The sequence below is a fragment of the Sapajus apella genome, unplaced genomic scaffold, assembly GCF_009761245.1.
Source record: "Sapajus apella isolate SASKATOON/1434 unplaced genomic scaffold, GSC_monkey_1.0 scaffold70, whole genome shotgun sequence".
NCBI lineage: Eukaryota > Metazoa > Chordata > Mammalia > Primates > Cebidae > Sapajus > Sapajus apella.
This window is the reverse complement of record NW_022437010.1, coordinates 3,964,542-3,975,998: the sequence shown is the minus strand read 5'-3', so window position 1 is coordinate 3,975,998 and position 11,457 is coordinate 3,964,542. Positions and strand designations below refer to the sequence as shown.

Sequence of the window (11,457 nt, the reverse complement as noted above, 5' to 3'; positions counted from 1 at the left end):
AAACTCTGTCTCACAAAAACAAAACAAAACAAAAAAACAAAAAAAAAAAAAAAAAAAAAAAAAAGAAAAAAGCAACTCCTCATCTTTTCAAGCTTGATCATGAGACTGAAGCAATTCAGTCACATCTTCAGGCTCCACTTCTAATTCTAGTTCTCTTGCTATTTCCACCACATCTGCGTGACTTCCTCCACTGAAGTCTCGAACCCTCTCCAATCATCCATGAGGGTTGGAATCAACTTCTTCCAAACTGCGTGAATGTTATATTTGGCCTCCTCTCATGAATTACAAATGTTCTTAATGGCATCTAGAATGGTGAATCGTTTCCAAAATGTTTTCAATTTACTGTGCCCACATCTATCTGGGGAATCATATGTCTATGGGAACTATAGCTTTATGAAATGCATTTCTTTCTTTTTTTTTTTATTATTTTTTATTTTGAGACAGAGTCTCACCCTGTCACCCAGGCTGAAGTGCAATGGCGCGATCTCAGCTCACTGCAACATCTACCTTCTGAGTTCAAGCGATTCTCCTGCCTCGGCCTCCCAAGTAGCTGAGATTACAGGTGCGCACCACCAGGCTGGCTAATTTTTTGTATCTTTAGTAGAGACAGGGTTTCACCACGTTGGACAGGCTGGTCTTGAACTCCTGACCTCATCATCCACCCACCTCAGCCTCCCAAAGTGCTTGGATTACAGGTGTGAGCCACTGCACTTGGCAAAATGTATTTCTTAAATATTAAGACTTGAAAGTTGAAATTACTCCTTGATCCGTGAGCTGCAGAATGAATGTTGTGTTAGCAGCCATGAAAATTACATTCGTCTGCTTGTACATTTCCATCAGGGTTATTGGGTGATTAGGTGCATTTCATTGAGCAGTCCTATTTTCAAAAGAATCTTTTGTTCTGAACAATGGGTCTCCACAGTGGGCTTAATACATTTAGTAAACCATGCCATGCTATAAATGGATGTGCTGTCATCCAGGCTTTGTTGTTCCATTTCTAGAGCACAGGCAGAGGAGATTTAGCATCATTCTTAACAGCCCTAGGATTGTCAAAATGGGAAATGGGCATTGGCTTTAACTTAAAGTCACCAGCTGCATTAGTCCCTAAGAAGGAAGGCAGCCTGTCCTTTGAAGCTTTGAAGCCAGGCATTGACTTCCTCTGTTCTAGCCATGAAAGTCCTATAGGGTGTTTTCTTCTACAGAGGCTGTTTTGTTTACATTGAAAATCCATTATTTAGTGCAGTCACCTTCATCAATGCTATTAGCTAGATCTTCTGGATAACTTGCTGCAGCTTTGAAGCCAGACATTGACTTCTTCTGTTCTAGCCATGAAAGTCCTAGATGGCGTCTTCTTCCACAGAATGCTAAGCTTTGTTTATGTTGAAAATCCATTATTTAGGCCGGGCATAGTGGCTCACGCCTGTAATCCAAGCACTTTGGAGGCCAAGGTGGGCGGATCACCTGAGGTCAGGAGTTCAAGACCAGCCTGACCAACATGGTAAAACCCTGTCTTTAAAAAAAAAAAAAAATTCATTATTTAGTGGAGCCAACTTAATCAACGTTGTTTTTTAAAATAAAAAAAACCTTTTAAATAAAAACTTTTTAAAAGACCAGTGTTAAATCTGACTCGTATTTCCTCTAATATCTGCTAGTGGGTCTTACATGAAATAGCTTCTCAATAAATATTGTGCAGTTTAAAGAACAGCAAGGAGGACAGTATGGAAAAGCGTGATGAGCTGGTCTTGAACTCCTGGGCTCAAGTGATCCTCCCACCTCGGTCTCCCCAAGTGCTGGGATTACAAGTATGAGCCACTGTGCCCAGCAAACCCAGGTCTTAAATGAGCTTTATATGTATTTCTCTAGATAGATAAACAGAAAGATAAGATGGGCTCTTCCCTTCAATTACTTAATAAATGATTATCTGTCTATACATTTTAAGGCCAGAGGTAAGCACAGCAGACACAAAGCCCAGCAAGGCAAGGGCAGGGAGTCCAGCAGGGAGGACAGCCTGGCGGAGCACTCAGAAGAATAGCATGCAGAGAGTACTGGGAACGGTCGGAACGGTGGAGAGGGCTCTTTCATCAGCCTAGGAGGGTCCATGTTATGGAAATGACTTTGCTCCTTAAGCCTCATGAACCAACCTCTCCTAGCTTCAAACTTTTCTTCTGCAGCTTCCTCATCTTTCTCAGCCTTCACAGAATTGAAGAGAGTTAGGGCCTTGCTCTGGATTAGTTTTGGCCTAAGGGAAGGTTGTGGCTGGCTTGTTCTTCTATCCACACCGCTGAAACTTTCTCCTTATTAGCAAAAGGCTGTTGTGCTTTCTTATTCATGTGCTCACTGGAGTAGCACTTTTAATTTTCTTCAAGAACTTTTCCTTTGTATTCACAACTTGGCTAACTCTGGTGCAAGAGCCTAGCTTTTGGCCCACGTTGGCTTTCGACATGCCTTCCTCACCAAGCTTCACCATTACCAGCCTTTGATTTCAGGTGAGAGACATGCGACACTTCCTTTCACTTGAACACTTAGAGGCCATCGTAGGGTTGTTCAATCGCCTAATTTCAATATTGTTGTGTCTCAGGGAATAGGGAGGCCTGAGGAGAGGGAGAGAGATGTGGGAAAGGCCAGCTGGGGGAGCACTCACAACCCACCCAACATTTATCAATGAAGTCTGCCATCTTATATACGTGCAGCTTGTGGTGCCTGCAAACAATCATGAAAGTGACATCAAAGGTCACTGGTCACAGATCACCACAGCAGATATAATAATAATAATGAAAAACTTTGAAATATTGTAAAAATTACTAAAATGTGACACAGGCATGAAGTGAACATATGCTGTGGAAAAATGGTGCAGATAGACTTGCTTGACACAGAGTTGGCCACAAAGCTTCTATTTGTAAAAGATGCAGTATTTGTAAAGCATAATAAAGCAAAGTGCAATAAAATGAGGTATGCTTGTATATACAAATATTGCAAAATCTGAAAACATCCCAAGTTCAAAACATGTCTGGTCTCAGGCATTTCAGATAAGGGATACTCAATCTGTGTGTGTGTATGAATTTTGATCATGTAAGGTCAGGAGTTCGAGACCAGCCTGGCCAACATGGTGAAACCCTGCCCCTACTAAAATACAAAAATTAGCTGTACATGGTGGCACTCACCTATAATCCCAGCTACTCAGAGAGGGAGGCTGTGGGCGCACTGAGGCAGAAGAATTGCTTGAACCCAGGATGCGGAGGTTGCAGTGAGCTGAGATCACACCACTGCACTCAAGCCTGGGCGTCAGAACTAGACTCCGTCTCAAAAAAAAAAAGAGGGGGACCCTTGGATTAGGTTCAAAGGGCTTTCAGCAGGTGAGGTTGCAGTGGAAAGCGTTCTGCGGAGAAGAAACAGGTAGGGAAACATGAGGCTGTGTGTAGGGAAGAGCGATGATAGATTTTGGTCAAGGCACCCCATCTGTGGTCTGAAAGGTATTTCAGGTGGCAGCACAGAAATCCTGGGCTGGACTTACCGATGGAAGGCTGTCAGGGCTGATCTAGGCTAATTTAGAATGGGGAGATACTGGAAGTGGGGAGACCAGTTTGCAGGGTTTTGCAATGATGAAGGGAAGAGGTAAGGCGCCCTTGGATTGGGTGGGGATGCAGGTATTGGAAAGAGGAGGGTGTAAAGGGAGCAGGGACATAGAGTCAACAGGCTCTGATAACTAGAGGTAAAGCTAAGGGGGTAGGGAGGTAGTCCAAGGCTGTTGGACTACCTGAAACTTTTGAGCTTAGGGTGAAAGAAATCAATTCATTTTGGGGAATACTGGGATGAGACCACGATTGCCTGCCCCGGCAGTGCAGCCCAGAAGGCTGACAATGTGTCTGGAGAAGGTCAGTGCAGGACTGGGATTATCCTCCCAAGGTTACAGTTGAAGTCTTGAACAACAGATGATTCTATTGTTGGGACAGAGTGAAGAGACAGGAAGGCAGCAGAGGACGGAACCTCGCTAAACAGCCTGTTTATGGGGCAGAAGAAGAAGGAGGCATCGGAGGTGACTGAGGCCATGTAGGAGGAGAATGAGGGCAGTGCTGAGGTTCAGGAGTCTGAAGAGGAATTTCAAAGAGGAGGTGACAGAAATAAAGTATCACTTCAAAACCCATGACCTGGCCAGGCGCGGAGGCTCACGCCTGTAATCCTAGCGCTTTAGAAGGCAGAGGCAGGTCGATTGCCTGAAGTTAGGAGTTTAAGACCAGCCCGACCAACATGGTGAAACCCCGTCTCTATTAAAAATACAAAAATTAGCTGGGCATGGTGGGCACCTGTAATCCCAGCTATTCGGGAGGCTGAGTCAGGAGAATTGCTTGAACCCGGGAGGCAGAGGTTGCAGTGAGCCAAGATCATGCCATTGCACTCCAGCCTGGGTGACAGAGTGAGACTCCATCTCAAAAAAAAAAAAAAACACAAAAAACAAAAACAACCCCCCCTCCAAAAATCAGGACCTTAACTATTTAGCAAGCTCCTACTGCTTTAGTATTTTCACCAAGAGTAGATACAACCCTTTCCCTCTTTTTCCCTCTTACTGTTAGAAGCTGGAACTTTCAAAAAAGGCTTTTCTAAGTAGTGCCAACAGAGAGCAAGAGAATACAACAAACATCAGATCTGCAGGGTATACGGTTCTCATGCCAACACAGCCACGGTGCTCTATGGGGCTTGTGGGTTTCCCTCCAAAGGGGAGCAGAGTTCCTCAGACCCCAGCCTGAAGTTGGCATGGCCCCTCGGAGTCTTTGGCTGGGCTCCCTGCTTCTGGGAATGGTTTCCACTTGCTGGCCTCCTCTGCTCCCCTCCTCCTGCTCTGACAACTGGCATTTGCATCTGGGCAAGACGGCAGCCTGTCCAGGCCTGGCCTTCCTGTTCTTTTGCCCAGCGTGAGTGACTCCCTGTCCTGGTCAGGGACACCAGGAATCCTGTCACTCTTTCCAGGAGACAGTGACTACAAGCAGATAGGTGAAAGCCCTACCGGCACTGCAGTGTGTGAAGGATGTGGTGTGGCCTGGCGTGCAGGAAGGGGGGCAATGTTCTCCCTCCGAACTAAGGGTAGCAGACCCTGCGGTGGTGGGGGAGGCCAGGACTGAAATGAACCTCTAGGAAAGGATGAGAAAGATGCCGGTGGCTTTTGGCAGAGCTCATTTGTCGTAGGGCAGGTTGGACCAGACGAACTGCAGAGGGTTACAGCGTCAGTGTGGAGGCCGAGGCGGGGACAGCGCACTGGAGACATCTGGCGCATTCCTCCCTTCTCCTGCATCCCATGCAACCTGGCCACTCGGGTTCCTGTTCCGGCCTCACTGGTCCAGGTGATTCAACCACACAGAAGCAGAGGCCCCACCGCTCCCCGCAGGCTCACTGCCCTTCGTGGCATGGGGGTTGTCCCTTTACCTTTCTGAGGATCAGCTCTTGTGGCTGCACTCTCTAGTTTAGGTTTGGGGTGTATCTTGGCAATTTAAAGAATCCCCCAGTGTTGCAATTATGGAATTGTGGCACTTGAGGGCTGAAACAGATTTTACATATACAATGTTATACAACTTCAGGATTTAAATAACATGCAGTATTGATCCTACTGTATGCTGTCCTGGAACTGGTTCATACTGGCTCCGCAGAGCCACCCTAAGAGGGTGGAATGCACCCTCTAACTAGAGTTTTCATCTCTTCCATCCGTCCTTTCCTTTCCTTGCCTGTCTTATACTTTAAATTTTTTTTTTTTTTTTTTTGGTGACAGTCTCGCTCTGTTGTCCAGGCTAGAGTGCTATGGGTCAATCAGGGCTCCAGTGATCCTCTTGTCTCAACCTCCCAAGTAGCTGGGACTACAGGCGTGCGCCACCACACCTGGCTAGCTTTCAAATTTTTTGTAGCACTGGGGTCTCACTATGGTGCCCAGGCTGGCCGTCAAACTCCTGGGCTTTAGTGATTCTCCCGCCTTAGCCTCCCAAAGTGCTGGGATTCCAGGCGTGAGCTGCCATGCCTGCTGCTCTGATTTATTATAAGTGTCCATACTTTCTGGACTTTCATCCTCTGTAAAAGTCCTAACCAGAGCTTTGAGCTCAGCTGTGCAAGTACAGAAAAATCACCCTGTGGGAAAAAAATGCAAGCATCGAAGTTAATTTGCTTTTGTGTTGGATCCACATTGACCACAGAGACAACTGAGTGAGTCCATAACCTGTCCTAAATGGCGTATTTCTAGTCTAGTTTATTTCTTCTTATTTGTGGTCACGCTGCTGACCCTGGCCTACACGGCACGCCACTTTTCTCCTCAAGGGCAACGAAGCCTCTTGTTATTGAGGATATTACAAATACACAATTGTGTCTGCGTCTCCCTGTTGTATTCCACATAAGTATGAAAAGAACATGGCCCATGCTCAGCCTAAACTATAAGAGGGAATTCCAGGAGAGGTTTAACTGCAGTCAGTCTCTTTCCCTAGAAACCTATTTTCAGAGGAATTATTGTCTCTCACTCCCTATCAATAGTGCAGTAACATCCTCCTGCTTCTATTTTTTTGACAGGATGCTAGGCTGGGGTGATAGGACTATGCTTTCAGTATCCACTCATTGAAATAGAACGCAAAAGGCCAGGCGCAGTGGCTCATGCCTAGCACTTTGGGAGGCCGAGGAAGGTGGATCACTTGCGGTCAGGAGTTCAAGACCAACCTGGCCAACATGGTAAAACTCTGTCTCTACTTAAAATACAAAAATTAGCTGGGCATGGTGGTGGGTGCCTGTAATCCCAGCTACTTGGAAGGCTAAGGCAGGAGAATTGCCTGAACTCAGGAGGCAGATGTTGCAAATGAGCTGAGATCGTGCCACTGCACTCCAGCCTGGGTGACAGAGTGAGACTCCATCTCAAACAAACAAACAAAAAAAAATACAGAACACAAAAGATTTTGATTCTAAATTCTGCTGCTAACTAAAGCATGACCCTGGGTAAGTTGTTTTCTGTCTCTAGGCCTTAGTTTTCTCAACTATAAATGAAGGAGTTAGACAAGGTCAATGATGGGCTAGTATTTTTTTTTTTAACAATCAGCTCTAATGAAGTGGGAGGAGAGAGAAGCCTGATTTGTAGTATTTGTCAATTTCTGTGGTGTAAATTACCTCACCAAAAGGCCCATTTGAACTACTAACTTGAAGTAAACTGGCTGGAAAATACCTTGAAAGTTAAGCGATTGCCTCTATGAGATTGTATGTGTAAAATCCATTTGAGCCCTAAAATGCCACAATTCTATGACTGCAACACTGGGTGATTGGTTAAATTGCCGGGATACACCCCAAACCTCATGAACAGCATTCACTTGCTGCATCAGTGCACCGGCATCCTGATGAAAGCTGGCTTTGGTCCAGAGTCAGAGTGAGACGCCCTGGAAGCCCAAGCCGTCCTGACACCGTCGTGACTGTGAGTTGGGGAACTCAGGCCTTGAAACTCAGTCAATCAAGAGCTGCTCCTGCCTTCCCTTCTTTTGGTCAGATAGGGATGATTCATCCCTATGTTATTTCAGCCACTGTTTCCCAGGGTGCCTGGAAGCAGAAGGCCTGAGAGCTTGAAGCAGACAGAGGAAAAACAGGGAGGAGGAGGAGGAGAAAGGGACCCGCCTTGGGCAGGGCCCCTGCGCGGTCGTGGGCAGGTGTGAGTCATTCCTCTCTGCCTCAGCAGACACACCTTTTGTCAAGTTCTGAATGCCAGGCGGAGAATCTGCCTAGACAAAGCGCTCTCGATCAAGTCAGAACAGGTTTCCTGAAAGATCATCCCCATTAAAATTAATGGAATCGGAATAGGCAGATCTTTTCTGTAACACGATGTGTTTCTTTTCAGCATGTTTCCTAAAGGCTTAGAGAGACCCCTAAAAGTATAGAATAGGGAGAAAAGAGGGGCTTTCGCATCCCTGGGGCTCAGGACTGGAGAGAGAAGGTGGTTTTATATTATCCATTCCTGCCCTCCCAACCAACCACCTTAGCCACTTGCCAAAGAACTGACTAGCCAAGGGCAGTGAGGAATGTAATGAGCATGAATCCTCATGAGCTACTATATTATGATAAAGATCTTTCCATTGAGTGTGTGCGTTGCTATTGAATCAAGAAGAAAAGGTCTAGAAGGGAAAGGCTTGGCATATAACTAATTTCAAGGTCTTAGGGACACACTTTGCAACCATAAGGATGCTAACTATTGAAAACAGAAACAGCTCCTCTCTCTGGCCCATGCCTTCAAGAAGGCAAAGAAAAGAAGGAACGATAGTCATGCCAAAAAGGGTCATGGCCACATTGCAGCCTATTCGCTGCACAAACTGTGCCCGATATGTGCCCAAGGACAAGCCCATTAGGAAATTTGTCTTTCGAAACAGAGTAGAGGCCACAGCAGTCAGGGACATTTCTGAAGCGACCGTCTTCGATGCCTGTGTGCTTCCCAAGCTGCATGTGAAGCTCCATTACTGTGTGAGTTGTGTAATTCACGGCAAAGTAGTCAGGAATGGATCTTGTGAAGCCTGCAAGGACCGAACACCTCCACCCCGATTTAGACCTGTGGGTGCTGCCCCACAGCCGCCACCAAAGCCCGTGAAAGGAGCTGAGTCCTTAAAGACTGAAGACAGACTATTCCCTGGAAAAAAACTGAGTGGAAATTGGAACCCTTGCGCATTGTTGGTGGAATGTAAAATGGTGCAGCCACTGTGGAAAACAGTATGGAAGTCCCATAAAAATTACACAGAGAATCACCATATGATCCAGCAATCTCACCACTGGGTATACATCCAGGAGAATTTAAAACAGGGTCTTTGCCAGGCACAGTGGCTCATGCATGTAATCCCAGCACTTTGGGAGGCCGAGATGGGCAGATCACTCGAGGTCAGCAGTTTGAGATCAGCTTGGCCAACCTGGCGAAACACCATCTCTACTAAAAATATAAGAATTAGCTGGGTATGGTGCTGGGTACCTGTAATTCCAGCTACTAGGGAGGCTGAGGCAGGAGAATCACTTGAACCTGGGAGTGGAGGCAACGCAGTGAACCGAGATCACGCCACTGCACCCCAGCCTGGGCGACAGATTGAGACTCTGTCTCAAAAAAAGAAAACAGGTTTTGAAGATATATTTGTACACCAGCATTTCTGGCAATATTATTCGTGATAGCCAAAAGGTGGAAGCAACTGAGTAACCATTGATGATGGATGATTGGATAAACACAATGTGGCCTATCCATACAATGGAATATTATTCAGCCTTTTATAGGAAGGAAATTCTGACATGTGCGACAACAAGAATGAACCTCGAGAACATTACTTTTGGTAAAAATAAGCCAGATACAGAAAAACAAATCCTGTATTATTCCACTTATTTGAGATACCTAGAGGAGTCAGATTCATAGAGAAAGTAGCATGAGGGTTACCAAAGGCTAGGGTGGGAGGGGATGGGAGTTATTATTTAATGGGTGCAGAGCTGCAGTTTGGAAAGATGAAAACGCTCTGGGGATGTGGTGGTGATGGTTGCACAACATTGTGAACGTGCTTAATGTTGGTGGAACTGTACACTTAAAAATGGCTAAGATTTCTGTAATGTGTATTTCACTACAATTTGGAAAAGATTCTGCAAACACACAGAAGAATGATAATAACCAAAAACAAAATCTCCCTGGGTTTGTAGCTCTCTCTCTTTTTTTTTTTTTTTTTTTTTGAGACAAGGTCTCACTCTGTTGCCCAGGCTGGCATGCACTGGCATGATCATGGCTCACTGTAGCCTCAACTTCCTGGGCTCAAAGGATCCTCCCACCTCAGCCTCCCGAGTAGCCAGGAGTATAGGAGCATGCCACCACACCCAGCTAATTAAAAAAAAATTTTTTTTGTAGAGACAGTTTCATTATGTTGCTCAGGCTGGTTTCCAACTCCTGGCCTCAAGCAATTCTCCTGCCTCAGCCTCCGAAAGCACTGGAATGACAAGCATGAGCCACTGCGCTGGGCCCTGAATCTCTATTTTGTGACTTTGTAAGAAATATGAACTTGGGCCAGGTGTGATGGCTAACATCCATAATCCCAGCATTTTGGGAGGCCAAGGCAGGTAGATTGCTTGTGGCCAGGAGTTCAAGACCAGCCTGGCCAACATGGTGAAACCCCTCTCTACTAAAAATACAAAAATTAATTGGGCATGGTGGTGCACGCCTGTGATCCCAGCTACTTGGGAGGCTGAGACACAAGAATCATTTGAACCCAGGAGGCAGAGGTTACCTTGAGCTAAGATTGCACCATGGCACTCTAGCCTGGGCAACAGAGCAAGACTCTGTCTCAAAAAAAAAAAAAAAAAAAAAAAAAAAGAGAGAGAGAGAGAGAAAGAAATATAAACTTGGACAAGTAACTTGATCAATATGAGTCTGTTTGGTCATCTGTAAAATGGAGATGATAATGACATATACTTCTTAAACGTGCTGTGAGGTTAAAGTGAGTGAGACAGTCAAGTAAAGCGCTTGACACAGTCTTGGCACATAGTATGTTCTCAGTAGGTGTTAGTGGCCAGGTACAGTGGCTCACACCTGTAATCCCAGTTACTTACAGGGATGGGTGAGGCAGGAGAATAGCATGAACTCGGGAGGTGGAGGTTGTAGTGAGCCAAGATTGCACCACTGCACTCCAGCCTGGTGGCAGAGCAAGGCTCTGTCTCAAAATAGATAGATAAATAAATAAATAAATAAATAAATAAATAATGCCCTTTGCCTTTTAAATTTTCTTCCTTCCTTCCTTTTTTCCTTCCCTCCTTCCTTCCTTCCTTTTTTTTTGAGATATTGTTTTGCTATTTTGCCCAGGGCTGGCCTTGAACTCCTGGGCCATAGCAGTCCTCCCACTCAGCCTCTCAAAGTGCTGGGATCTCAGGTATAAGCCACCACGCCCAGCCTAAGAATGCCATTGGTATACTATTGGACATTTCTTAACTTTCTTACCCTTATATTCACACGCACACACCCACTACTGAGCAGAGGATACATTTATTTATCATCTTTTTGCAACAGAGATGTCAACATTGAAAACTGGATCTGGTGAGGAGGCGAAAACTGCTTTATAAAAATAAGACTTCTGGCCGGGCGCGGTGGCTCAAGCCTGTAATCCCAGCACTTTGGGAGGCCGAGGAGGGTGGATCACAAGGTCAAGAGATCGAGACCATTCCTGGTCAACATGGTGAAACCCCGTCTGTCTCTACTAAAAATACAAAAAATTAGCTGGGCATGATGGCGTGTGCCTGTAATCCCAGCTACTCAGAAGGCTGAGGCAGGAGAATTGCCTGAACCCAGGATGCGGAGGTTGTGGTGAGCTGAGATCGTGCCATTGCACTCCAGCCTGGGTAACAAGAGCAAAACTCTGTCTCAAAAAAAATAAATAAGGCCGGGCGCGGTGGCTCACGCCTATATTCCCAGCACTTTGGGAGGCCGAGGCGGGTGGATCACGAAGTCAAGAGATCAAG

The 11,457-nt window shown here is 45.8% G+C and overlaps 1 protein-coding gene across 1 annotated transcript in view; it reads left to right on the top strand.

Moving 5' to 3' along the window:
• The first annotated feature begins 6,885 nt into the window (after positions 1–6,885).
• Positions 6,886–11,457, top strand: part of LOC116531389 — a 6,149-nt gene continuing 1,577 nt past the window's right edge. Inside the window, exon 1 of the mRNA XM_032250137.1 lies at positions 6,886–8,737. Coding sequence (XP_032106028.1) covers positions 8,179–8,737 — 559 coding nt within the window. The 5' untranslated portion in view covers positions 6,886–8,178. The remainder of the gene's footprint in view (positions 8,738–11,457) is intronic.